The sequence below is a fragment of the Molothrus aeneus genome, chromosome 7, assembly GCF_037042795.1.
Source record: "Molothrus aeneus isolate 106 chromosome 7, BPBGC_Maene_1.0, whole genome shotgun sequence".
NCBI lineage: Eukaryota > Metazoa > Chordata > Aves > Passeriformes > Icteridae > Molothrus > Molothrus aeneus.
Window position 1 is genome coordinate 121,659 of NC_089652.1, and position 27,885 is coordinate 149,543.

General features: G+C 52.5%; 1 protein-coding gene across 1 annotated transcript; it reads left to right on the forward strand.

Annotated features, from left to right (window-relative positions):
- The first annotated feature begins 5,809 nt into the window (after nucleotides 1–5,809).
- COL6A1 (collagen type VI alpha 1 chain) lies at nucleotides 5,810–27,553 on the forward strand. Its single transcript, XM_066553536.1, has 35 exons — nucleotides 5,810–5,918; nucleotides 6,644–6,773; nucleotides 8,404–8,604; nucleotides 8,887–9,046; nucleotides 9,181–9,303; nucleotides 9,395–9,415; nucleotides 9,600–9,620; nucleotides 9,718–9,762; nucleotides 10,020–10,073; nucleotides 10,817–10,861; nucleotides 10,966–10,992; nucleotides 11,289–11,315; nucleotides 11,411–11,455; nucleotides 11,693–11,746; nucleotides 12,259–12,321; nucleotides 12,800–12,862; nucleotides 13,025–13,078; nucleotides 13,160–13,195; nucleotides 13,359–13,421; nucleotides 15,267–15,329; nucleotides 18,357–18,419; nucleotides 19,156–19,218; nucleotides 19,332–19,382; nucleotides 19,467–19,502; nucleotides 20,060–20,122; nucleotides 21,149–21,214; nucleotides 21,587–21,622; nucleotides 21,714–21,750; nucleotides 22,507–22,515; nucleotides 23,322–23,455; nucleotides 24,525–24,634; nucleotides 24,907–25,090; nucleotides 25,291–25,465; nucleotides 25,790–25,819; nucleotides 26,572–27,553. The coding sequence occupies exons 1-35, from the start codon at nucleotides 5,810–5,812 to the stop codon at nucleotides 27,180–27,182; spliced, it is 3,072 nt and encodes a 1,023-aa protein (XP_066409633.1). The 3' UTR covers nucleotides 27,183–27,553.
- Nucleotides 27,554–27,885: the final 332 nt, after the last annotated feature.

Sequence of the window (27,885 nt, forward strand, 5' to 3'; positions counted from 1 at the left end):
GACCTTAAAGACCATCTCATTCCACCCCCTGCCATGGGCAGGGACACCTTCCACTATCCCAGGCTGCTCCAAGCCCTGTCCTGCCTGGCCTTGGACACTTCCAGGGATCCAGGGGTAGCCACAGCTGCTCTGGGCACCATGTGCCAGGGCCTGACCACCCTCAAAGGGAAGCATTTCCTTCCATATATCCAACAAAACCCTACTTTCAGTGTAAAGTCATTCCCCCTTCTCCATGGCTGGATGGTTTGCATTTGCTCCTCATTGTCTGTGAAAGATCCAAAGAAGATGCTCGGCACTGCTTAGAGTGGGCTGGGAAGGCATTCCTGCCAGGAAGGATGGTTGACTTGTTTCATCCTTCTAGGAAAAGGCTGCAGCTGGATCTGGCTCTGGTGTGGAGGGAGCTGGGCTGCATGCCTTGCTGCATCACAGCACTGCTCTGGAAGGGCACAGACACACCCAGAGCCTGGACAGCTGCTGAGGTGATAAAATAACGAGTATGAACATGCATGCTCAATAAAAATGGGAGCAGAAACAGCCTGGGAAGGGGCTACTGGGAACTTCTGGGAGCTTGCTAGATACGCTCAAGCTCCTGGGCTGGGTTGGACAATCCCTGTAGAAAACTATGGAAAGGATCCGGCTGGCTCTGTGCTGCGCTGTGCCAGAAAGCCAGCTGAGATATGCAGAGGGCAGCCAACAAGGAAGATGCTTTTTCTGTCCTTCCCAAGGCTTTGGGATTGATGCTTTGGTTTGATGCCTGCATCCACACGGATGCAGAGAGGGGCTGCAATCCACAGCAGAGGAAAAGCAGGTTTTCAACCTGTATAGCCTGTCCCTTTGCAGTCCAGAGATGCAGGCCGGGCTCTGGGAGCATGGGGCTGGCTGGAACCAGTGCTTGCAGTCCCCCCAGCTGCAGGCAGGGCTGTGTCTGGTGGCTGCTCCGCTTTTCCTTGAGCGCCTGGGGCCTGCCTTCCCCAGGGAACATGTGCCCAAGCCTGACAGGCATGCTCTGCTTCCTGGGAATCACCCAAGCTACGCCTTTTATCAAAGAAGAGTGGAAAATATTCCCTGCTCAGCTGCTGATGGGGTTAGCGCATGGTTTTCCATCTGTTTTTCCTGGGTGTACTCCACAAGAGGGGGTTCCTCTGTCCCCTGCTCTTCTAGTGTTGTCCCCAGGGCTGAAGGCAGCATGTCCCAGGGTGCTGCCTTTTCTCCAAGAACAGCAAGACGATGCAGGTGCTGCTGATCTTTCTGGTTTGAGCCAGTTTTGTTCCCAAACAATGATGCTCCCAACTCCCCAGACCCCATGCTTTGGGCTGTTTCTATTTTCTGAGTGTAAAACGGCGGTGGGGGGAAAGTCCTGAAAGTGAATCTTACTGCCCACCTTCACGCCTCCACTGTGGGACAGAGGAAGAGAGTGTGACTCTTAAATTGTGGGGTACCCCAAATGTGTGTCATCCTGGTGTCCTGTGGCTCCCCTGTGATTCGTGAAGTCCTGCAAGCACTGGGGTGGCCTAGGAAAGGGATCCTGAAAGCATTATCTCCTCTCCTCCAGCTCCCATGCCGTATCCACAACCTCCCTCTCATTCGACCCTCTCATCTTCCCTAAGAAGCTGAGCCAAGCTTTCCCACAGACCCAGACAGCTATTAGGGAAATATTATTACCAGATGGTTTGGTTTTTTCCATAGGAACAGAGGCCAGAGTGAAGTAATGGGGAAAACATTAACCCAGCACGCACCATCCTGGGTGTGGGGACGTGGATTTGCTGCTGGAGCCATGCTGTGTCCTGTCTGTGCCAGCATGGAGGGGGTCTGTAAAGTGGGCTGGAGGGGGACACTCACACCCTCGGTGTGCTGGATGGATGGGAGCTGGAATTCCCCACTGGAGTGGTGGTGACCCCCTGAGGTGGCTTGGGAAGGGAAGAGTGTATCCCCAAGCAGCACTGGAAGGGAGGGAAGGCTCCCCCCAGCCAGCTCGGACACAGCTGGCAAGCAGCACAGCAGCAAGTTCGTGCTGGGTCAGCGGTTCGGAGAAGCACCAATGTCCCAGCTGGGCTGCGTCTTCTGGGGTGGCTTCGAGCCCTTAGCAAGGAGAGGGTGCCAAGGGCCATTTTGTAGGACTATCAAGGGTTTTGGAATATGGGTTGTCTCTTCCTTGGGGTGTTTTTGCAGGTGGGTGGATGCCAGACCCCCCTCTGGTGCTGCCTAGGCCTGCTCTGCCATGGTGAGATTCTGCCAAGGCACCTCTGGGAGAGGTGATGTTTTCCTGCTCAGAGGGGTTTCTCCGTTGCCTCCTCCTGCAGAGATCCACTGTGGAAAGCTGAATTATCATGAGCAGAAGCACCACAAGCCACGTTCTTTCCAGTGGGGTTTGTGGTTGGTGCAGCACCGGGCTCACAGCACAGTTGCTTCTATGGTGCAGGACTGGGCACAGAGATGGAGAGGACACTGGGATGGAGGCTGGGAAAGACAGCTTGGGGTCCTACAGCCAGTCTGGGGAGGTGCAGCCCCTGGTAACCAGACATATGGAAATATCCATCATCCCAAACATTTCCATCACTGGGTGCCCACGTCCCCAGGAGTGGGTGGAAGGTGAAAAAGATGACTCAGGCAGTTGGCAGGGCACTGGTGTGCTTTGTGTGGTTACAACCAGGGAAATTTTGGTGTTCCCTATCTGGGGCATCTCCCAGAACCATCTGAGGGGACAAAGTAGCCCCAGCTGTGACCTGGCACTCGGTCCTTCTCTGCTTTCCAAAGCACCCTTTGGTTCTGTGTGTACTGATGGGTTCAATCCTGGCTTCTCCCATGGGAATTAATTTCAGCTCCTTTCCATGTTTCCTGTGGAAGCACTATTTTCCATTTCCAAGTGAATTTGATTAAAGGGAAGAAATGGTTATATGGAAGAGTTAATATCAGAAAAACAGAGCAAACTCACTCTTTTTTCAATCTCTGGGAGAAGAAAAAGCAAAAATTCTGTCTCAAGCGTACATTTTTTTTCCAGCACCCAGTTTGGTCTGGAACTGGACTGAAAGTTTAATGCAGTGTTGTGGTCTGAGACAGGGGAAGGAGGACACCCATTCCCTGGGGCACTTAGGTACCCTGGAGGGGCTTCCCTTGCCCATCTTCATGGCACTCCAGAGCGAGGATGATAGATGGAGGAGGTTCCCTGCTCTTGTCAGGGGGGACAGAGCCATTGGGCTCAATTTCTCTGTCCTCATCTGAAGAGGAAGGAGACGGGGACATCCTTCACAGGCATGTGTTGTTGGATTTTGAGACACGGTGGCATGCTGCTAGTTCCACTGACTTGGGAGTGGATTTGTTTCCTGCAAAACTAGCTCACGCTCTTCCAAAGAAATAGCTATTCAATGTCCTGAGGACACTGCTGGCTGTTGTCCGTGGTTTAGCACCACAGACCTGGAAAAAACAATGATTTAAAATGCTTTGGAAGCCGGACACTTCTCCAGTCCAGCGATTTGGTGAGATGCTCCTGGAACACCATGCCTGATGACAGCCCTGGGGGGGTCAGGCCCGGGTTCCAGGCAGGGACAGGGGTCCCCAGTGAGGTGAGAAGAGCTCCCCAGGGCATACGGGGTCTGACAGGCTGCAGCTGCTCCGGGCCTTGTACAGTCAGCAGGCGCCTTGCACAGGCCATACCACGATCATTAAGTCTTTGCTGACACAGCCAGCTGGCCTCCAGCTTTCTCCATCTCTGCAGAGCTGCGCCCAACAGGGGTTGCTTTTCCCTGCCTGCAGGGAGGGGGAGGTCAGCTCTTCTTCTTGGGATAATCCCCTGTGAGGGAAGGGGAGAGAGGAAAGGAGAATGCTAAGAGGAAATGACTCTGCTGAGCTGATGCATGAAGACAGATCCCTTCCCAGCAAACCTTTTCTGGGAATTGCTGACTGGTTTTCAAAATCCTAGGAGAGTTCCCTTGTGGGAGCCTGAGGAGGTGTGTTGGAAAGCCAGATCAGGTCTGATCCCCATGAAGTGTCAGGCAGCAGGACTTGTCCTGGGCATGCTTGCTCTCTGGGAGAGCATCTTCAGTAGGTTTGAGATGTTGTGAAAATTTGCCTTGCAGTGCCCTCATCTCCTGGTGCCACATGTGCTGCCCAGCAAAGCCCACACACCTCAGTGCCTGGGTGGTTGACTGGACTCGATGATCCTTGACGGTCCCTTCCAACTCACCTTATTCTGTGATTCTGTAAATTCATGTTGAAGTGAAAAGTGTGCCTGAAGTTTTTTGGGTTTGTTAGGTTTCAGTTCAGCACATTCTGCAGATTATTTTCCACTGGTTTTGGATGCTGTTTATCCAAAGCATCATTATTTGATGTATCTGCCTATGTAGAGTGGACAGGGTCCTCCACTGCTTTAACTTGTAATCAGTGGAGCTTCTGGGTTCTTCTGAGTTGTCTCAACTTGGGACACCTCCAACAGCCAAACCTGCAATGTTTCTGCCTGACCATCCCCACAGAGATGCTGTCAGAGGACAGGCAGGGTGACAGAGGTGGCAGCAGCCCTCCATGGTCCTCCAGTGTGGCATGTCTCCTGCTGCCTCCATGTGCCCAGCCTGGGTGCAAACTTTGTGCCAGCTGGGTTTGTGCTGTTGACTCTGCTCTTTGGAGCCACCAACGTTTTATTTAATGCTTTATTTTTATTTTATTTTATGCTTTAAAATGTTTTATTTAAAGCTTTTGGTGCCCTCCTGTGCTTTTGGGAGCAAGTTACAGCTGCAGCTGTACCAGGGTCAGCCCTCAGGTACTTCACCTCTCCCCCTACCCCTCCATAGCAATTAATGCTCCCACCCATGTGGGGTTTGGCAGGACCTGGGACTTCTCCAGGACTATCTCCAGATCTGGCCATAAAGAGCAGATGGTCAATCCCACCTTGGGGTGCCTTGCTGTAGAGGTCCACAGGCTCTCCTGCCATCTTACCAAGTGACAAGAGGCTCATCTCCATATATCCCTAAGGACTTGTGCTCCTGTTTCTACCTCCTGGCCTTGACAGCTTTGACCTTGTTCCCAACTCCCTGCCCTGAGCATGGCCCTGAGGAGAAGGGTTTTTTGCAATCTTGGGTGACCCTGTGGGTTTGTCCTCAGTAACAAGCCTCTCTTGTTCCTGACTGGCTTGAGCAGAAAGCCCTGAAAGTGCTTCTCCAAAACTGAGAAGAGAGTCTCTCCAAAAGTCTTTGAAGAAAGTGCTTCTCAAAAAATGTTGTGCCTCCATGGTGCCCCTATGCCCCCAGCTTCAGCTGTGCCGCGTGGTGGGGACTCCCCTGGCAGAACCCAGACCAGATGTCCTGCAGGTTGGGATGTGATGGGAATGCCTGTCCCCCTGGCGCAGCTTTCTTGTCCCAGGAGCTGAGAGGAAAATGCTGGCAGGTGTCCCAAGCTCCCCTGCTCCAGCAAGCAGCCTGAGCCCCAAAGCTGGTGGGCACTGCCTGCTCCAGGGCTCCCTGCAAGGCTTGTGGGGGTCCCAGGCACCAGTGGCTGGGCTGCCATTGCAGGTGACATCCATAGTGACATCCATAGTGACATCCATAGTGACATCCATAAAAAGGGCAAGGAGAAATGCTTCCTAAGTTTGACTCACAGCTGACACCTCCTGATCCCTCCCTCTGTCCTCAGGGTGGAGAAGTCTCCTCCTCACCCTTACCCTCCTGCCTTCTCTTCCTCCCACAGAAACCAAGAGGAAAGCAGTAAAAAAAAATATCTTCAGCGACTCCTGCCTCCAGACTGTGGCCTCGCTCAGCTGCTGGGTTTTCCTGCCCTGCTTATTTCCTTGGATCCAGCTCGATGGTAATCTGAACCGAGAAACATGAGGGTGCGAGACTTTCTGCTCACTCTGCTGCTCCCGGCTGGCCTCCTGTGGGGGGGCTCATGTGCTCAGCGCCCAGAAATCATCACCCAAGTCTCCAGCACAGAAGGTAAGCCTGGAATGCTTTCCAGGGTGGTTTTTCTTCCCAGGATCAGCAGAGAAGCCTGACTGCTATTTCCCTCCAGACGGATGCCTCTGCTGCAGACACACCACAGATTTGTCGGGACGTTTGGGCTTGCTGAGGAGAGCAGTGTAGGATTAGAGAGGATCTGCAAGAAGTACCCCCTTTCGTGTTTTTTGGCTCTTTTTACTTGGTTCTGTCTGGTCTGGAGTTACCCGTAGCAGTGGGATGGAGGAGAGGGGGATAACAACGGATACCAATCCAGCTGTCTGAACTATTCTGGCTGGATGCTGGCTCTTAAGGGGAGTTTATGTTATTGCTCTTTCTTAAAATTGTATTTTTGGCAGGATGTGTCAGAAAATTTTAACTTTCTTACTGCATTGATTGCTAAACTGGTTTTATTTCTTTGAGTGGTTCCTGCAGCTGCATGTTATTTGGTATAATAAGTAGTATAGGTCTTGCAAAGATATCCTTTGAATGGAAACAGGAAAGAAAGTATAGGAAAGTGTTAAATTACACAAAATTATGTTTTCTGAAAAAGTGATCTTGCTTACTCTTGATGCCAAGGGGATAAAGATGTGAAAGCATTCCCCTTAGCCCAGATCCCAGGAGCCTGCTAAGTGGGAAATGGGGTGGGCAGTGTGGGAAGCCTGGGAGGGGGAGGCGATGCAGCAGGACTGCTGGCCAATTCCTGCCTCTCCACTTCTTCCCAGACTGCCCTGTGGACCTGTTCTTCGTCCTGGACACATCGGAGAGTGTTGCCCTGAGGGTGAAGCCCTTTGGGGACCTGGTTACCCAAGTGAAAGATTTCACCAACCGGTTCATTGATAAACTCACCCAGAGGTACATCCCCCAAGGGTTTATCCAGACTGCTTTGGGGATGGAGCCTGCTGCTGGGTGGGATGCTGAGATCCCCCTGTGTGTCTGTCCACAGAAGAAAAGAAGGAAAGCAGAGATGCTGGGAAGGGGGATGGGAGCCTCTCCCCCCTCTCCCAGCACTCAGCTGCTTGGTTTTTTCTCTGTCTGTGCTGACAGCAGCAGCGTGGCTTTAACAGGGCTGCTAGCACCCACCCTCAGGAAAGGGAGGAATTGCTGGAGTGGCAGACATGGCAGCCCAACCCCACCACCTCTGGGTGGCTATGTGGTTATTGTGCAGTGCCAAAGTGATGCTGGTCCCTGTGCTTGGGCCCAGAACCACCTGGGTGCAGGGGTGGCAGTAGGGCACCTCTGGGGTTAAATTCAGCACTCACAGGGTGAGCTGCAGAGCAAACCCTCCCTTGCCACTGGCACATCCCCGCTTTGGGTGCCCCTTACCCACCCCATTCCCCAGCTCTTTATCTGTCTTCTCCTCACCCACCTCTGCAGCCACCAACCAAGGTTGGACCCTGGCTTTCCCAAGGAAATGCCCAGGGATGCCCAGGAGCACCAAAGCTCCTGGATCCCAGAGGGGGTGGTGCTGGGCTTGACTGCGGGCAGGAGATCCATGGATGCACAGGGGCACCACAAGTGCTGGAGGCACATGGGTCTTGCTGAGCTCCTCAGGGCAGCAGGAGATGTGTGCTGGTGCCCAGAGGTGCACTGTGGGGATGTCCCAGTGCTGCACCAGCTGGAAGGGCAATGTCCTATCTCAGGAGGGTTAGGAGGGGGCAGCTCACCTGTCCATTGCCCAGGCAGAAGAGTTGTCTCACAAGGCTTTGAGTGATCAGGAGCCTTGTGCTTGGGAGCAACCTGCCAGGCCTCCATGAGTGCAGCATCACTCTCCCCTGTGCTCAGGCCTGCAGGCTCAGTTCTGCAGTGGGATAGAGGGAACAGCAGTGGACAAGGCTCAGGTGGCTTTGGGACAGCTCCTGATGGGCAGAGAGAAGATGTGCAACACCACTCCTTTGGGACTGGCCCCCACTTACTGAAAAAGAAATCACATCCCTTTGGGATTGGTCCTCATATCCTGAAAAGATCTTTTTTGGGGCAATGGCCAAAGCACAGGTGGTGCTTCTTTCCCAGGGAGTCACAGGTGCTGGATATGTCAGTGCACAGAACAGGGCTGCAACACACACACACTTATCCTTCCCCAAGTCAGAGCATCCTTCCAAGGGAGGCATCCCTCTTTGATGTTAACACATCTGGCAGTGGAAAACCTCTTTGCGGGACGTTTCGGTGGTTACCTGCTTTGCACACACACACACCTGGCTATCTGGCTCAGCCCCTCCTGCCCAGCTCCAGCCCCTGGCACCTCTTCCAGAAGCCTCTCTTGCCAAGCTGTTTGATCCCTGCAGATGCCCACCCATTGCATCGCTTTGCCCTTCCACCCATGGGACAAGTTATCCTGGGGTCCCATGGTGTACTTTGCATGGGAAGCATGGCCCAGCTTTGCAGGAGAGCAGGGAACCCTGGCAAATCCCTGTTCTGCAGAGGATTTGCATTTGCTGTGCTGGTGTGAGTGAAGTGAACCCTGTGTCCTGGTGTGCCTGTGCAGGTACTACCGCTGTGACCGCAACCTGGTGTGGAATGCGGGAGCGCTGCACTACAGTGACGAGGTGGTGCTCATCAAGAGCCTCACGCCGATGCCCAGCGGGCAGAGCGAGCTGAAGAATCGCGTGTCTTCTGTCAACTACATCGGGAAGGGCACCTACACTGACTGCGCCATAAAGCGTGGCATCGAGGAGCTACTCATTGGGTCAGGCGGCGAGGCTGCAGCGGGCACAGCAGGATGGGGGTGGTGTGGCTCTGGTCGGTGGAGGGTTGGGACATCCCTGTGCATTGTGCAGAGCTGTCCCCAGGCTGGGAAAAGAGATCACAGCGTGGGGAAAGGGGTGGCAAGTTGCTCCAGCTTTGCTGGAATGAGCCACGCCCTGACCACAGACTAGGGCACTGTCTGGGGTGAGTGTCCCCAGATGTCCAACCACTCCTCTCCAGCTAAATTCTTTCAGCGTTAAATCCTGTGTTTAAACCCTTCCAGTGGTTCCCATCACAAGGAGAATAAATACCTGATTGTGGTGACTGATGGACATCCCTTGGAAGGTTACAAGGAGCCCTGTGGAGGCCTGGATGATGCTGCCAATGAAGCGAAACTCCTGGGGATCAAAGTTTTCTCTGTTGCCATCTCCCCCAACCACTTGGTAGGGACCACGCAGCAGGGATGCTCCTGGCAGGGGGTCACCAGTGGGACCATGGGACCCCCAGGGTACAAAGGAGGGGCACTCAGAGCCTGCACAGGTGCCCACAGGTCTCACTCTGCCCTCCCCACCCCCAGGACCAGCGGCTGAACATCATTGCCACAGACCATGCCTACCGCCGCAATTTCACTGCCACCAGCCTGAAGCCCACTCGGGAGATCGATGTGGAGGAGACCATCAACACCATCATTGACATGATTGTGAGCACTGCCCATGCCCTCCCCAGGCCGCCCCCTCCCCAGGCCCTCCTGTCCCTCTTAAATCCCTTCTCTTTGCTTTCTTGTCTTGCAGAAACTTAACACAGAGCAATCGGTGAGTGTCGCCCTGTGACTGAGCCTGTCCCCTGTGGGTGACCCATGGCTAGGGGGGCTTGGTGGCACAGCCCTGCCCTGCAGGCAACCCCTGTAAGCCTGGGAAGCCCCCCCCCAAGCAGGGTGCAGGGTGACCCTGCTACTGCCACCTCCTCTAATGCTGTTTCCTCCTTCCCTCTGTGCAGTGCTGCTCCTTCGAGTGCCAGGTGAGTCAGGCTTTTGAGAGCCCTGTCCCCTTCCCTCTTATCCCTGTGGTCCCAGGCTGTGCCTCAGGCTGGTCTAACCCACACATCTCTCCCGCAGCCTCCCCGAGGGCCCCCTGGACCTCCTGGTGACCCTGGCCATGAGGTGAGGGATTGGTTGTAGTTGCATTGTGGGACTGGGACAGTGGGATGGGCTCACTGGGGATGCTCAGACACCTGGAATCATTATCATTCTCAGCATCACCTGTGGGGCATGGACCCACACCATGCTCCCATATGGCCAGCACCATCTGCTCCCTCTATCTATGGAGCATTTCTGCTCCCATCCTCCCTGCTCTTCTTTCAACAGGTCATCGTTATGTTCCTGGGGATGATTAACTGTGTTTCTCTCCTGTATTGCAGGGAGAACGAGGCAAGCCAGGTCTGCCCGGCCAGAAAGGAGAGGCTGGAGACCCAGTAAGTGAAGGACCAGCCCTGGTGACTCTGCACAGGGGCTGTTTTTTGGCTGCTTGTGGCCAGACCTCTCGGATGCATCCTCCCCAGCATCATCCTGTTTCTATGGGGTGTGCAGTCATGCATGTTGTGCAGTGGGGAGGCTCCTCCTCTTGCTACAAGGCTTCCTTGTTCCTCACCCAAAATAGCCGTCCCTCCTGCAGGACATGTCTCTGACTCATGTGTGCCAGCCCAGGGGTGGACTCTGGGCTCCCTCCTGCCTCCTCTGACACAAGCACAGCAGTGTTACAGGGAAATCTTTGGTAAATAACCTGAGAGCATGAGGAAACTATTTCCCTCCTCCTCCCTCTTTTATTTTACTAGGCACACTTATTTTTGGGAGGCACATTTCTCCCACACACCTAAGCATGCAGTTACCCATCTTGTGTGCTCCCAAACTGGAAACCCCATGCCATGCATTTTTTCTTCCCAAGGGTTTTCTTCCCTTTCCTCTCAAATGACATGTCCCCAAGCACCCAGTTTCCCTCACCTCCATGAAGAGCTGGAGATGGTGGAGGTGAAGGCAAGTCCTCTTGGCTCTCCACAATGATCCCATGCTCTCAGACTAGAAAAACGAGGAGCAGAGTTATGGGAGAGGCTCCTGTGTGAGAGAATGGCAGCTGAGTCCCATATCAAGAGTCTCGGGGGATGCTGTCCAGTGGTGGTGACTGTATCTGCGTCTATTACACAGTGTTTCTGTCCCCTAGGGCAGACCAGGAGACATGGGACCTGTTGGATACCAAGGAATGAAGGTATGTGGGGTTGCAGGCTCACAGAGGTGGTTCAGAGATGGGCCACGGGCTTTGTGCTGCCAGTGTTCTCATTCTCCCATTTCCCTTTCTCCCTTCCTCTCTAGGGTGACAAAGGAAGCCGAGGAGAAAAGGTGAGGACAGCAGGGATGTTTGGGAGAGATCCCTATGTCCCCATTAGTGGTTATCCTGGGCTGGCCCTGCAGCTGTGTGGTGTTGGGGTCTCCTATGCGCCCCCACATCCACCCCTCCTGCTGGCACTGCCTGAGCCAAGAACAGGGATCCAGCAGGATCCAGTGGGATCCAGTGGCGTACAGAGGAGTGGTAAATGCCTGAGTCCTCAGACTGAGCTGGTGTGGGGACTGCACTGTGTTGGGGGGATGGATCTGCTCTGCATAGACATCTGACACCTCTGTCCTTCCCTCTGCAGGGCTCAAGAGGAGCCAAAGGAGCCAAGGTCAGACTCTGCTTTTGCATCATTTTCCTCTGTTTGACGTTTGGGAGGCACTGGGAATTTGGGAATCACTTCACAATCCTGGTACTCTGTTTCAGGGTGAGAAAGGCAGGCGTGGAATCGATGGCATTGATGGCAAGAAGGTAAATCTCTGCTGCAGGGGACTTTGCTTGGCCTAAACACCCTGGCTTTTGCCCCTCCAAAACCATTGTGGGGTCTGGTGATGAAGCCTGTGGGGCAGTGGGGTTCCCTCCCTGCAGGGCCATCCATCTGCCAGCCAGGGATGGGGCTGGAATGTCCCTTCCAAGGGTCTGGGATGATGGATGGGGTCTTCCTGGGAGTGTCACTCATTGGGGACCCCTGTTTTGGCTGCCTGACAGGGTGAAGCGGGATACCCTGGATTACCTGGCTGCAAAGGCTCTCCTGGATTCGATGTAGGTACCCTGTGGGTGCCCCTTGCATGCAGGTGAACAGCTCTGCTGTGATGGTGTGTGGAAATAGGGGATTGCTTGGAAATGTGTGATGCTTATATCCCAGGCATGGCACCTCGGGACTGACCCTGGGGCACTCTGCCTCATCCTTGCCTGGAAGCTGTCCTCAGTTGCCCTGGGGCCACCTGACATTGCATTTTCCCAGTTTTCCTGCCTTTTCCATGCTCCCAGGATGACACATTTGTGCTGGCACCAATGTCACTGTAGTCCAGCTACAGCAGCCCAAAACCACCTTTTCCATCATTTTCCTCTGAGCTTCAGAAGTGTTTCAGCAATGTGGGTGCAGCATTGCTAGCACAGCTCCATGGTGCAGGAGTCCCTTCTGACCATATCCCTCCCGTCCATCCCAACTGGGAGCTGCCTGCCAGGCTGCTGGGATGCTCAGTCCATGCCCAGTTTCCTGCAGATGGTGTCACCAGTTCAGGTTTCAGTGACACTGCCTTTAATTTCAACAGGGAGCTCAAGGCCCGCCTGGACCGAAGGGAGATCCTGGTGCTTTTGGACCCAAGGGAGCAAAGGTGAGTTGCTCTGCCCAGCCTCAGCTGAGGAGGGATGCAGGAGGAAGAGGTGGAAATTGCTTGCACTGATTGGGGGCAAGACTATCACAGAATCAGAATGGTTTGGATGGGAAGGGACCTTAAAGTCCACCTCATTCCACCCCCTGCCATGGCAGGGGGAACCTTCCACTAGACCAGGTTGCTCCAAGCCCTGTCCGACCTGGCCTTTTCACTAGAGGAGGCTCCCATCACCCACAGTGTGCCCACAGTTCGAGGGTGCCCACAAGCCTGGCATAAAGCATCCCTGAGATATCAGGGGAGTGCTGTGAAAAGGTGGCTTTCACTGGGAGTGGAGTAGGGAGGGATCTGTTGGGATGGGGAGACACCAAAACCCTGAAAGATGCTTGGGGTGCACTGTGGCTCCTGACAGCTTCTGTGCTGTGGGAGCTGAAATCCACTGCTGGATGCAGTCTTGATGCTACCTTGTGTTCTTGTGAAGGGGGAGCCTGGGAATGATGGAAAGCCTGGCCGACAGGGGATTCCTGGCAACCCTGGAGAGAAGGTGGGTGAAGAAGAACCCTTGTGTGAACATCCTCTTGCTCTCTGTGAGAGGACCCCTGCTACAGCCTGAGCTTTGAAGCAGAGCTTGCCCAAAGCTCTTCAAGTGTGCAGGACTTTGATCCAGAACTGTCTGACTTCTTGTGTGCATCCCCATGCCTTGCAGGGAGCTCCTGGGAACCGAGGTGAGCCTGGACCAGCTGGAGAGACTGGTGATGAGGTGAGTTCTCTACCTGTGATGCCCATGTGTGTGCTTGCTGGCCATCCCCACCCCCTGACTACCCCTCTTGTTTCTCCACAGGGTGCTCTAGGTGAGGATGGCCCTCCTGGAGAACGGGTAAGTGAGAGCACCTCTCACCCACCCCCAGGGCAGGGGCTGGTACCCTCTGGAAGAGGAGGAGGGGGCCTGGGGCTGAGCCTGCTCAGAGGTGGGCAGTGAAGGAGGGGTTTGGCCTGCTGGGAACAGGCCTTGATTTTGTGATGCCACCCTCTCTTTGCAGGGCAGCAATGGAGAGAGAGGACCCCCAGGTTCACCAGGTGACCGTGGACCGAGAGGACAGCCGGTAACTGCACACGCAGGGCAGCCTTCTACATTTGCTTGCAAGAGGGGTGATGCTTGGAAGCTGGGGACTGGGAATAGGTGTCCAGTAGCTAACTCCACCAGCATCTGGGCCAGCAGGCAAGCTCAGTGCCTTGACATTCCAGTTTGGGAGGGATCTGCTGTTGCCCCTTTATGCTGGCAGGTGATCACCAAACAGCCAAAATCCAGAAGAGAGCATGCCCAGCAAGCCAAGAGCAAGTGAACAGCTGTCAATTCCTTCCTCACAACTGGAAAACTAGTTAATGAAGAGGAAAGGGGCTGCGTGAGCTACCAGTGACTCGGGTAGGAGGGCACAGGTACAATCAGCATCAGGGCAGCATGAGTGGGTATGGATGGAAGGGAAAACACTCTTCTCTCCCCTTTTGAGTGGGAATCACTAGGAAAGTATGTTTCCAGCCTGCTGGGGTGAGTCATCAAGCGTGAGCGTGGGAGGGACAGGCAGGAACCCTCAGCAGGCCAGGACAAACATGTGGCAAGCAACAGCCATGCCACACGTCATAGGGAGGGGCAAGGGGCGCTCTGTGCGGGTTGGGGGTGGTGGGAGCCAGAGCATCGCACAGCAGCATCCCATAATCCCGTCCACTGTTGCACCACTCATTTCCTGTCCCTGCAGCAAGGACAGCGAGCCACCAGCTTGGACAGGGGCAAAGGTCTGCCTTGCAAGAGGGCAGCTCTGGCTCAGAGGGGGCCTCTGGCAGCCTCCCCCTTCCTGTTTACTGTTCAGGGAGTGTCAGCGTTACTGCACGGGGTGTGCGGGGCAGATGTGCAGGAGATGAAGGCATGCCAGCGTCCTGCAGTTAAATTGTTCAGCAGACGATGTGCTGCTTCCTTCCAACTTTGAGTCCAAGCACGAGGCTGTGCAACCTTGCCAGAAATGTCTCAGGGCCATTTGGAAATTGGGTTTTATATTTGCTGTTTGGCTTATGCATCTGGACACTTCTAGGTTGCAAACAACAGCTTTAGGTCACCAACCTCTCAACTGCTTTCCCCAAATTCCTCTCTCCTCTGCCTCCCTGACTTGTTAGTTCCTGGCTATGTGTCTGGATGAGGAAGGTGCTGCAGAGCCAGCCTCGGCTTGGCAGTCACACTGCCCTGTTGAGATGCAGCTCTGCTGGATTTGTGGAAGGCTGTTCAGTGAAAGAGAACTGAGCCCTGTCCATGGGGTATTTCCTTCTAGTGGAACTGATGGGGTGCAAAACCACTGAGACTCAGGTTTTCTGTGCCCTACTGTCCTATCAGTTCTCTGCAAAGAGCCTTGGCTCAGGTCTCTGAGTGTTAGCAAAGGAGAGGGGAGTGAGAGGTGAGGGTGTCTCTCTTCATCTGTGCCTCATTCCCATGGAAATCCCCTTAGCTCCATAAGGATGGCAGGCTGGAGGAAGGATGCAGGATCCTGAAAGCTGTGCTCCTCCCCATGCAGACTGCCCAGGGCAGGAGCTGCTCTAGAAGAGCAGCCGTGAGTGCTGAGTGTGGCTAGTTTGGGCCCAGGGCCAGCTCTGTGTATCTGCAAAAGATGAATCTCTCCACACTTTTGCTTTTGTGGCACAAAATGGGTGGGAAAATGTCCCCTAGATGCAAGCTTCACACAGCCTTCCTCTTAGGGCTATCTTCTTGAATTCAATGTGGCCACACTAGCCTGTCTTTATCTTCCTCCATCTCTGACAGCTCCCTACTCAATTCCTGAATCTGCCTCAAATCCTTGCCTGTTTGGATGGCTGCATTTCCATCCCACTGTGGGTGCTGCACCCCTGCTCCCCATTGCACACAGGTCCCTTTGCACCCACACCTGCTCCTCTGTGTGTGTTTTCAGGGAGAGCCAGGACCACCTGGTGACCAAGGGCGGGAAGGACCCCTCGGTCCACCTGGCGACCAGGTAAGAGCTTGGTTTAACCTTCTGGATCTTGGATGGAAGTGTTTGGGACATCAGAGAGAGTGGGATGGGAAGTTTAATTAATGACACAGCATCTTGGGGCAACTTCTCAGCATCTTCTAGACCAGGAAGCAAAGCTGGTGAAAAAGGGCAGGGATTTCTATGAGAATCCGGGATATGAACAGGACCAAAAAAATGGAGACTTAGCTGCTGGGCTGTGGGCAGAACAACCTGCACACCATTTCCCAATCCCGTGGAAACAGATGCCAACACATCTGACAGAACTGGAAACTGGCAAGTGCAAGATGCAGCCACACACAAAATGTCCAGGCCTGGGGCCAGAAACTGATCACTTCACTTAGGGGTGTCAGTGACACATCTTGTCACAGACTTGCTGGAGAGCAGGGGTTGACCACCTCCAGCCTGAGGAAGGCTTCTGTCCCCTGCACAGTTGAAGGCTCCTTCTTCCCAACTGATAACTTGAGGTCTGGAGGTGTTGCTGGGTCATTCCTTCATGGCCATGGCACTGGTTGCAATGGCCAACAGGATCTTTGCACCTGAGCAAGCACACTTTGACATCACCCTTGAACTGGGCTCTGTAGGACAATTCCCCTTCTACCCACACCATCAGAGTTTTGATGGATCCCAAGATAAAGGAATGTATCAAGATAAACACTCCCACACTGGCAGAGCAGGACTCCCACAAGAGGTGAAGCATGGAGGCCAGCATGCAGACAGATGTGAGACAGCTTTTAAACTCCTTTCTCCTGGCCAAGTGTTGGAGAGCCCTTGGAGAAGATCTGGAGTGCAGAACATGAAGGGGGGGCTGTTGCATTCATATTGTCCCCAGCATGGGTGACCCCCATGTCAGACCTGCACTGTGCAGAGAAAGTTTGGCAGAATCCAGCTTGCTCAGGTGTCTTTTTGGGAGGTGGCCCTGGTGGGAAAGCAATTCTTCAGATGTGTGCATGTAACGATCCACTGATCAGTGCTGCAAGCTGGTGCCAGCAAAAGAGGCTGGGGCTGGAGCCCCAGCTGCCTCTACCTCTGTGTGGTAAAGGCACGTTCCAGGTTCAAGGCAGGAGAAAGACCATGTAGAAGACAAAAATTTGATGCAAGCGTAGTGGGGAGCCAGGCTGGGACAGATCCTACTTCCAGCCAGCCTTTCCTGTTGGGGAGGAAGAGGAGAAAGAATGGCATCTCCTATGGGCCACCAGTTTTCCCTCCCCACCACTGAACTTGAGTCAAACCCCTGTCAGAGAGGGAAGCATTACAAAAGCAGCTCCAGTGCCTCCCCAGGCCAGAGGCTGCCCCACTGCTCCCACCACTCCAGGGAGATTTGAACAGCAGTTGCAAAGTGAGGATGATTTTTCCATTAGCTGAGGAAAAATGCTTGTGTTCGTCCAAATTAAAAATAAATGTGTAATTAGGTTTGGGTAAGAGTGGGGCCTTGGCAAACACAAGTATTTTTCAAGCCATGTTATCTGCGAGCTCTGGACCTTGGAGTGTGTTTCTCTTGGCAAGGGGAAAGTGCTCCCGCTAACCTATGACTTCCTTTCATCCTGTTTCTATCTGAGAGAAGCTGAAGGCCAGCACGCTCTTTCCCTGAGCCTCATGGGACAGGTCTGGTGGCCCTTCTCTGTTCCTGGCCATGGTGCCCATCCCTTCTGTCACGTGCTTGTTGCACCCAGAGAAGTAGTGGACAAGATATACTCACCCAAAATCCTGCATCATCCATCATAAACTCCTTCAAGACCATGAGGGATTTGCGCTGTGTGGTTGCAGTGAGGATGAGAGTGGCCAGTGTGAGCCAAGGGTGCCGTGGCTCCAGCCTTGGCTGGTGTGAAGGATCACAAGTTCCTGTCCTTCCTTCCAAGATTTCTCTCTTCTGGGCTTTTGTGCAGAAATAAGGTCACATGCCTTGAAGCAGTTCAGTGCTCTGCACTGTGCTATTTCAAGTTTTCTGCACCCACAAGGACACCTTTCCTTGGGAGAAGGGTATGTATGACATGTATGGATGTTCAGCACCAGGTCTCTGCATCCCTCTGTCCTCTCCATTGCCTGAGGACTGGCTGCACACTCAGCTCCACTCAAAATGCTGCCTGAATATTTGATGTGATGGCAGAGCATCACTACCCACTCATTGTCCACCATCATATCTCACCTCCTGGAAAGCAAACCCTGCAAAGGGCTGTGAGCACTGAGTAGAAGGTGGAGGGGCTCCCTTGGGCATCTGCAGAGCTCTCAGAGAAAAGAGCACTCTTCCTGCCTCCTCTCCTGTCTCATGGTGCCTCTGGCCAGCCCTGCAGCTGGTGGAGCAAGCAGCCACTGCCCAGATGGGATGTGACAGCGTGACAGCTTTGGTCTGTTCCAGAAAACGCTGCCAGGGCTCTGCAGCCTCCTGAGAACAGAAACTCCCCAGAGCCACCCTGGCTGGGACCCAGACTTGTCCAAGCCAGAAGGCACATGGAGGTTTGTGTCACCTTCAGGGTGATGTGCTTGCACCAAGGACTGTCCTCCAGGGGCACCTGTGTCACAGCTGATGAGGTGCCACTGTGCCACACAGCTGTGCTTTGATGCTGGAAAGCATCTGCCCATCCTCCCTGGTCCTCTTCCCACCAGGTCCTCTGTTACTGGGGTGAGCTCTGAAAGAGAGGGATGGCTTTGGGGGCCTCAGCTCCCACTAAAAGCACATGATGTGTGGCCCATACCTGCAGTGTTGCACCTCAGCCCAGAAAGTTTTTGGGTTTGGTTCGTGCTCAGCAGGGATCTACCTCCCACAGGGTTTCACAGAGAAAATAGTGCTAAAGGAGGAAGGAGGAAAAGGAGAAGCCAGGCATGGCTCCTGAAGCACCTCCCCATCAGTATTCACCCACATCTATAGGTCCATTCTGAGGCTTTCCAAGGTGGACCTAACTTGCCAATGGGCACCTCTACCCATCAAACCACAAAACAAAGGAACCAGCCCTTTCAGGGCAGGAGTGGCAGCAAGAGAAAGCCTCTTTGAGAGAACTTTCTGTGTTTCCCTAGGGTGAGCCTGGACCTTCAGGACCCAAAGGCTACAGGGGAGATGATGGCCCCCCTGGCAGTGAGGTCAGTGCTGCTTCATCATCGCTTCTTCTGCAGGGAGGGGATGCAGGGATGTGCAGCAGGTGCTGCCCATTAGGGCTTTCCCCAAATCCCATGGATACTGCAATGCTATTCAACCTATTGGTACAGGCTCCAGTACTGGCTTCCCGGCAGACACATCCAGGCATTTCCATGGGTCCTTCAGGCCACAGCTGCCTTTTCCCCCACCTCCCTCAGGTCATTTTTTGGAGAGGTTATAGCTACACCACAAACCACAGAGCTTCCCATCACGAGAGCTGGGGAAGATGCTGTCTGGGGGCAGCCACCTGAATCTGCCAGCAGCAGGTTTGATCCCCAGGGTGGGGAGCAAATGGAAGCCAAGCATAGCTGTTGGCTTACATAGAAATCCTAGAACATTTGATCCTAGTTTGAATCCTAGTTTGGGTTGGGACTGATCTTAAAGCTCATCCTGTTCCCCCCCCTGCCATGGGCAGGGACACCTTCCACTATTCAGGTTACTCCAAGCCCCGTCCAACCTGGCCTGGAACACCTCCAGGAATGGGGCAGCCACAGTCTGTCTGGGCAACCTGTTCCAGCCTCTGAATAAAGAACTTTCTGGCATCAATCCTCACATTGCTCTTGTATAAGCAGAACACCTCCACAATGGGCTCGTTTTGGTAGCTGGTTGCCTCAGAAGTCATTGTTTTCCCAGCTCACATGATGATGTGCAATGCTTGACTCCTTCTTCTGCCTCTTTCAGGGTCCAAAGGGATTGCCTGGAGCACCTGGGCTGCCTGGGGACCCTGGGCTGATGGGAGAAAGGGTGAGTGATACTGCTGGGGAGATACACTGTCCAAGGAGACCAGCATCCTGCTGCCATGCTATCTGAGGGGGTCTGCATTTCTTTATCTCATTTGTGTCTGCCTTCCTTTCCAGGGGGAGGATGGTCCTCCTGGGAATGGCACAATTGGATTCACAGGTGCCCCAGTAAGTTTTTTGTGCTGCCTTGAAACTGTAATACCATTATGTCTACTTGTCCAACCTAACACAGCTCCTTTTCTCCATCCCCAGGGGCAGCCAGGAGACAGAGGCAACCCTGGCATTAATGTAAGTGTGCAGCTTCCTCAGCTACACAGGATTTACCCTTGCTGGTGGTTTGGCACTTGGAACTTCTCCATCAACTGCATGTTGGAATGGGCTACCTGAAGCAACCTGCATCTCCAGAACCCTCTTTTCTCTCTGCCCACCTCTCCCTGCAGTGGATGCTTCCAGTGGAAGTGTCCTGCTCTGGCTGTAACACCCAGGGGCAGCAGCTTGTGCTGGGTGCTCTCTGAAGCAGTCCCAGAGCCAGAGTTTGGGGTTGGGAATGTCACCCAGGGGAGCTGGATAATGCTATGCTGAGGGATTGATTTAGTGTTGGGTTAATGTTTGGATTTGATCTTAGAGGATTTTTCCAACCTAAACAATTCCGTGATTCTGTAGCAGTGAAAGCCACCAAAGAAGTTCTCGTCATCAAGAACACTGAAATCTGGTGCTGGGAGCCTGTGTGCTGCTCTCCCCCCCTGTCCCAAACCAGCTTTCATGAGGTCACCAAATGCCAGCACCAACTTCACCACAATAGCAACAGCTAGTCACGCAGCAGACTCATCCATACTGTTTTTCAGGGAACAAAAGGCTATGTCGGACCTAAAGGTGATGAAGGGGAAGCTGGTGACCCTGGCAATGATGTGAGTAATCATGTGAATCCTCTCTTCCTATGAGCACAGTGCAGGAGCCTTGGGCAATGATGGGCCAGAGGTCATCAGATTTTGTAAATCTTCAGCCTTTGCCTCTGAGCAGTGACTGATGGATAGCAATGGGAGCTCCCTGCAGGTGTTCATTCTGTGTCTGACAGCTGGCAAACCTGCACATTTGTTAAGGTGAGGTGAGTATCACCTCTGCAAGGCTTTGTATGCTTCCAGGTGGCACTGATGATGATGGCACTGGTGATATGAGCTTTATCATTGGCCCATGGAGGGAGATTTACCCAGTGTTCCTTCCAAGTCTTCATTTAATTGGGTACAGCAACCTCAGATAACACTTCAGTGGTGAAGCAGGGCTCATCAGACATCTGGAAGGAAAAGTGTTGTGCGGGAATCCTTAAAATCAGAGGGTTTTGGTAAAGCTGCGAAAGGCAGGCCTCAGAGACAGCAGGACTGTGACTAGAGCTAAGCAGTAGCCATAAGATTCATCAGTAGAAAAGTTATATAAGAAGTAGAAAGAAAGGATGAATAGAACAATGGTCTGTGTATTAAAGCTTGGATACAATAACTCATTAAGCTACAGAAAAGTTTATCTAGTGAGATATTAGGAAGTTCTAAGCTTAATAATGGAGCTCTGTGCATTGTATTTTAAGGTTTACAAGTAGGTGTTTTATTCTAAATAAGCAAGCATTGTTTTAACTAAAGGTACATGTGCTCATAGTGTTTGGATAGAAGTACTGTCAATATGCTTTTGCTTTGTGTGATTGGTCAAAAAACTTTTTAAATGAGTTGTAACATTGAGTTCTTTGTCTGCTGCCGGGGATGTGAGCTGCTGGCATCTTCCCATTGCCATAACCATGTAATGAGAGTGATGCTGGAAGATAAACAGCTCGAGACGCATTCCCCAGCAGTCCCGTCCCATTTGTGATTTGTACAGAGACCCCCAGCCAGCACCAGTGCTGCCCCCTGACACACACAGATTTATGAGTTTTGGTTTTGTTTTCATTCCAGAACCTGACCCCTGGGCCCAGTGGCATCAAAGGAGCAAAGGGCCACAGGGGACGTGAAGGTCCTCCGGTAAGTAAGGATCCTGTCAGGGTTGGTCCCAGTGGCATGCATCCCACCATCCCTCCATCCATCCCTCCATCCCTTCATGCTCTGGGTGCTCTGGGAGGAACACCAAGCCATGCATACACTGTGTGTGCTCACTGCCTTCCCACCTATGTGTGCGTGGCACATATGGAAGTGGATCTCCTCCTTCCACCTCCATGCAGCAGCAGGGAATCATGCAAACAAGCAGATATTCCTTCTCCAAGCCCAGTGCAGGGGACAGCAACTGGGAAGCCAAGAGGCTTTTCACAACTCTGCATTACTTGGCAAGGTACCATTAGAGTACACCACAGATAGGACTGACTGCTCCTGTAACTCCTCTGTGCTTCTTTTTGACAGGGACCACCAGGACCCGTGGGGCCTCCAGGACCAGATGTGAGTGGGGCAGGATTGGGGTGCTGCCTGCTGGCCTGCTCTATGCATTGCTTTTGCTGTTAATCAAACATTTCTTTTCCTCTGTTTTCAGGAATGTGAAATCTTGGACATCATCATGAAGATGTGCTGTGAGTATCCCTGTACCTCTCCTCCCACCCTGCTCAGTGCCTTGCAAAGCAAGAGGCAGCTGCTTTTCCCTGTCCTCAGGCAGTGAAATGCCATCCATGGGCATCTCTCCACTTTCATGAGCCACAATTAAGTGTCCTTGATCCACAGACCTCCAACTCCATCTCTAGAGTAGCTCATACAACTGTGTCTCACTTGTATGTGGCATAGACTGGTTTGTCTGTGGTTCTGTACAGGGAAAACATGAGAAAAGTTGTGTAGAAGTCCTTGAGTGGCCCATTTTGCAATGCTTTTTTTCCCTAAATATCATGGTCTAATATTCCCCCCTGGGAAGCGGGGGGCTGGTTTAGGGTGTCCTGCCATCGGGAGAAGCAGCACGTATTTCCTGCAGAGGACTTCTGGCCCATGGCCAGTAATGAAGTGCTGGAAGGACACAGGGTACATGGAGAACTGACTTTAAGCTCTATATTCTGGTGATTTGCTTAGCTTTTATTTTTGTTTAAATAAGAATGCATCAGCATGTGCATCAGCAGACACAGAGCTGTGTGTGTGTGTGGTGCTCCAGGTCAGGGCATCACAATCTGAAATGGGAAAGAATCTGGGTATTTCAAGTGGGAGAGAAACCTCCATGAGCTTGGATTGTCCAGGCCAGGTGTCTGTGGGTTTGCAGAGACACAAACCTGCAGTCTGCATTAGGGTGTGAAAAATCCTTTTGTCAAGAATTTTAATGTTGTCTCTTTCTCTCCCTTTTCCTCTAGCTTGCTGTGGTGAGTGTTACTTGGCAAAGTTGCTCTGCAAACATTTGCTAGTCCTTCTCCTTCCTTGCACCCCTCTCCTCCCTGCTCTCACTACATGGAGATGTAGTGAGAGCCTTCGAGGGAGAACCAGATATGAGCTGGGCAAGGGAGGGCAAGAAGCAATCTCTGAGAGTGCCACACAGATTAGAGGCTGATGTGGCTGGGTTCTGCAACTGGAAAACAGCTGTCAAGGTGCCCTGTGTACCAGCAGGGTGGATTTTCTCTGCCCGTTTTACAGTTGGGACGTCTCTTCTGGGCACACTGTGGATGTAGTTCTCTCCTCTTCATTCAAAATCTTGTGCTGGTCAGCAGAGGAATGTGCTGGGCTTTATTCTGTGATGCTGCCCTGATAGGTTGGGTTTGCAGTCCAAAAGCTTGACAGGAGAGCCAAGGGCACATTATATTCTTCAATAATGAGAAAGAAGGGAGCAAACTGAGTCAGCCTCCAGCCCACCAGTGCCACCTCTGTCCTGCTGGACTGGGTGAATGGAAGAAATGAGAAGGCTTATGAGGGAATGGGTTATGGAATAATTACTGGGTGGTTTACGGGTGCTCACAGCCTGAAAATGCCGCATGTCTTATTAGGGAGCAAATGCACATGGGAAAAATTGTAAACTGGCTCTCAAGTCTCCTATGCAGCTATTTTCCTGCATTGTTTTACACCGTGCTTTGGGGCTTAGGCACCCAGCTGGGCAGGCCTGCAGCAGGCATCAGCTACTTCCTTTAGAAATGCTTCCCTGAAAAACATGTCCTTCCACTCCTGTGCCTTGCTCCAGAGTGCACCTGTGGTCCCGTCGACCTCCTGTTTGTGTTGGACAGCTCAGAGAGCATTGGCCTGCAGAACTTCCAGATTGCCAAGGACTTTATCATCAAAGTCATCGACCGCCTGAGCAAGGATGAGCGGGTCAAGGTGAGATTTCCACTGAGTGCTGTGAAATCCTTGTGTGCACTCACTTATTTTTCACTGCAGGTGGGAAAATGGGGAGGTGCCCCCACTCCAAAAAGCCTCCACCAGGCTTGGCTTCAATCTGGGGGTGGGTCTTCCCAAATTCATAAAGTGATGGAGATTAGACAGCAGATCCTTGTCCCAAAATAGACATTTCACTCTATTTGGGCAAAAGAGATTCTGTTTCCTCCATGTCCCAGAGCAGATGGTGCATTGAGCATTCAATCAGCCTGATCAATCAGTGTCTCAGTCTCTCCCTTGTTCTGATGAGCATTTCAGGCGTCTGGAGTATGTTGGAAGTTTCCATCTCCCAAACTTGGATTTAGGTCACCCAGTTAAGCAGTCTAATAAAAATTACCCTTGCAGCCCAAACCCAGCAATACTGTCCCCATAGTGAGTCTCTCAGTCTGAAGAGGGACACAAATGCTTGCTCTTCTTCCTGCCTCCTCTCTGGTAACCTGCTGTATGTTTTATTTACCTCTATGATTTGAAGGGCTGTTGAGGATCCAGACTTTCCTGAAGGTATAACCAGCCACATCTAAAGCACATAATCTGCTGTTGAATACTAGTGTGGTGGGGATACATGGGGCTTTTTGGATGGCAGAGCCAGTAATAAGCAGAAAAGGTAGAGCTGGGTAGCAAAACCACTGTGTTCGAAGAAAACCAGGAGTCTTGAAAACATCTTCTCATGGAACCATAGAATCCCCTGAGTTAGAAGGGACCCAAAGATCAAATCCAGCTCCTGACTCTTCACACAGGACAATCCCAAGAATTCTACCATGTGCCTTAGAGTCCAGTGGCTTCTGTTGAGACCAGTGAGCTGTGAGATCTAGGTTTGGGTCTCCTTTTCATTTACTCTCACCAAATTGGTCCCAATGTGCATCCACTCCTGGTGGGGCTCTGCCTGCCCAGAATAAGGCAGAAGAGAATCAGAGCCTGCATCAGAAAGGCAGGAGAAACCATCAGCAGGATTCTGAGACTCTGCATTCCCCTGAGGTATGTGCCCCTAATTGGTTTCTGTTCTGTCCCACAGTTTGAAGCTGGGGAGTCCCGTGTGGGCGTTGTGCAGTACAGCCATGACAACACACAGGAGCTGGTGGCCATGGGGGATGCCAACATCGACAACATTGGAGCCCTCAAGCAGTGAGTCTGTGGGGTCTGGCCCAGGGGAACCTACTCACCCCCCATCCTCCATATCCAGGCCAGCAGCTCCTGCAGCTGCAATGATCTAGATGTCCTTTAGTGGAAGGTAGTGGCTGGTGGCATCGTAAGTGGTGCTGAGGCTAAAATAAGGAGCTCGCCAGTTTTCCACCCAAATCCTCATGTGGGGGTGTCTGCCTGGTCACAAGCCATGTTCTTACTCCTCCAGTACCCATGGGCAAGGCTGGCAGGATCACTGGTGTCTGTCCTTGCAGGGCAGTCAAGAACCTGCAGTGGATTGCTGGGGGCACCTACACTGGCGAGGCCCTGCAGTTCACCAAGGACAACCTGCTGCGGAGGTTCACATCCGACAAGCGCGTGGCCATCGTCATCACAGACGGGCGCTCTGACACCCTGCGGGACCCCACCCCGCTCAACTCCCTGTGTGATGTCACCCCGGTAAGGGCATGGGGGACCTGCCATGCGGCAGCTGTGTGGCGCAGTGCAGGCTCTCTAGGCGTCTCCATGTCCTTGCTACACAAGGCTAGGGCAGGGGCACAGGTGTCACTAGAAGCACTTTCACAAAGTGGCAGGCATACACAGTTATGAATGCATTAGATGATGAATGCATCCAGTGATGGACTCGAACTTCCCCACAGGTGGTTTCCCTTGGGATTGGTGACATTTTCCGGAACCCTCCAAATCCAGACCACCTGAATGACATTGCTTGTTTAAGCAGACCAACCAGGCCAGGACTGTCCATTCAAAGGGACAACTATGCTGAGCTCCTGGATGACACCTTCTTGCAGAACATCACCTCGTACATCTGCCAAGGTGGATGAAAGGCAGTGGCTGAAGGCAATGGGAAAGGTGGTGAGGGATGCAGGATGCCCTCCGTTGTGTCTCCTCAGTCATGCTCTTAAACAGGGACAAGGGTATCTTGTGTCTCAGAATACTTTGTGGTCAGGTCCCCATCCTCACCTGCTGCAGGACATGTCTGTCCACACCATTTTTCATGCATGTTTATAGCCTTTGCACAGATGGCAAAGGTGGGTGTTCACCTTCTGGAGGGGAACTTCTGTCCCTTCTGTGGATCTGTGGGACAAGTGGTTTTTCTGGGCCAGCTGGTGACATTAATCTCTCTTATATTCTTAACAGAGAAAAAATGTCCTGACTACACCTGCCCAAGTGAGTATTGACTCCTCATGCCACGCTGAGGGGCTGTGGGTGGTGTGATTGGGGAAGTGGGAGCTTTTGTTTGTGGGGATGCACAGCTTGGACACCTCTTGCAATGGGGATGCTACTGGTCTGGAGAGGTGAGCAAAATCTGTCAGACACTCTCAGGGTCTCTCACACACACATACCAGCCCAAAGCAGCTGGGGAAAAGCATAGATGGTTGTTTCTCTGACATCTCAAACCTAGAGAGGAGGCTGTGAAAGATCGCAACCCTCCCAGGTTTTAGCAAATGACCTCATTACCTGCTCCTACTATCTAGTAGTGGAAGCATGAGCAAAATTAGTTCTGTGGCAGGGATATTGGTGAAAGGTGCTTGAAAAGTGAGAACAGGGGGGGTTTTAATGGAGTACACCTCCATTAAAAGGAGCATAATCAGTCCTCAGAATTTCCATGGAAAGAAGGGAAGTGAGGACAATGAAGTGGTTCCCCAGACACACAGGGAGAGCCACTGTGTTTAAACAAGAGTCACTAGATTATCTCAGCCAAATAAACATGTACAGCCTATCCTAAACCAAATAAAAGAAGGAATGAATGGGTGAAAGGACAAGTGTAGGACAGCACTGGGGCAGGGGAAAGAAAGCTAGCACGAATGGAGATTTCCCAAGTCTGACAAGACAGGAAGCCTGTGAGACAAGCCAGTGACTTCACTGGCTTTCCATGGAAGAGTCAAAGTGTAACAAGCCCTGGACCTTTCCCCTTGCAGTCACCTTCACTGGGCCAGCTGACATCACGCTGCTGGTGGACAGCTCCACCAGTGTGGGGAGCAAGAACTTTGAGACCACCAAGAAGTTCGTGAAGCGGCTGGCAGGGCGGTTTCTGGAGGCCAGCAAGCCTACTGACGACTCCGTGCGCATCTCGGTAGTGCAGTACAGCGGCCGGAACCAGCAGAAAGTGGAAACTCAGTTCCAGTACAACTACACGGTCATTGCCAAGGCCATTGACAACATGGAGTACATGAATGATGCCACGGACGTGAACTCTGCTCTGCAGTTCATCACAGAGATGTACCGCCGCTCTGCCCGCACTGCGGCCAAGAAGAGGGTGCTGGTGTTTTCTGACGGACACTCCCAAGGGATCACAGCCAGGGCCATTGAAAGGGCTGTGCAGGACGCACAGAAGGCTGACATTGAGATCTATGTGCTGGCAGTGGGAAGCCAAGCCAATGAGCCCAACATTCGTGTCCTGGTCACAGGGAAGAGCGCAGATTACGATGTGGTTTACGGGGAGAAGCACCTTTTCCGTGTGCCTGACTACACCTCTCTGCTGCGTGGTGTCTTCTACCAAACTGTGTCCAGGAAGATAGCTGTTGACTGAGCATCTGGGTGGGTTTCTGCCAAGGCCATAGCTGCTTCTGTCTCACCTAAAAAGGAAAACCAACAAAGCAAAAAAAATATTTAACCTTATTCTTGACCAACCTGAGGAATTTACATCTATGCAGATAACCATAGTGCCACAGCCTGGCTGTACACAGTCCCTTCCCTTCTCTCTCTGCTTCATCATCTGTGTCTCTATTCTGTTATCCTCAAATTCCCTTGCTGCCCATGACTGCCTTCCCTCCCCACTGAAGGAAAATACAAGCACACCTAGCAATAAGCCATCAGAACACAAATACCAACCTCATCCCTCTGTGGTTTTGCCAAGAATCAGGATGAGGGCTTTTGTACCACTAAGATCTAGCCTGGCCTCTTAAGGCTGTTTATTCTCTTTTGAGCTACCTTTTTTTTTTTTTTCCATTTCCTTCTCTCTTTCACATACCAGTTGAGCACTTGCCCAGCTCATCATGATCCTAACCTAATGCTGTGCTTTGAGTCAAATATTCACACTTCAGCAAGCTTTGAGAGGGGATCGTTGTCACAGCTGGCAAGTTTGGTTCATATCTCCCATGCCTGGGGAGGAGGGAGGGCTGGACTGCACTACCCAAGCTGTGTGCAAGCGTGTCTGGCCTCCAGAGCCAGGGCATGGGACACTCACTTCCCAGGGCTGGGATAGAGGTGGGTGGTGAAGCATCCCTCAGAAC

Bases quoted from the DNA above. Each gene is read 5' to 3' on its own strand.
- COL6A1 (XM_066553536.1), top strand. From the start codon at position 5,810: ATGAGGGTGCGAGACTTTCTGCTCACTCTGCTGCTCCCGGCTGGCCTC. The intron at 13,196-13,358 runs GTAAGTGAGAGC...CTCTCTTTGCAG, and splicing joins ATGGCCCTCCTGGAGAACGG to GGCAGCAATGGAGAGAGAGG. The intron at 25,091-25,290 runs GTAAGGGCATGG...ACTTCCCCACAG, and splicing joins CCCTGTGTGATGTCACCCCG to GTGGTTTCCCTTGGGATTGG.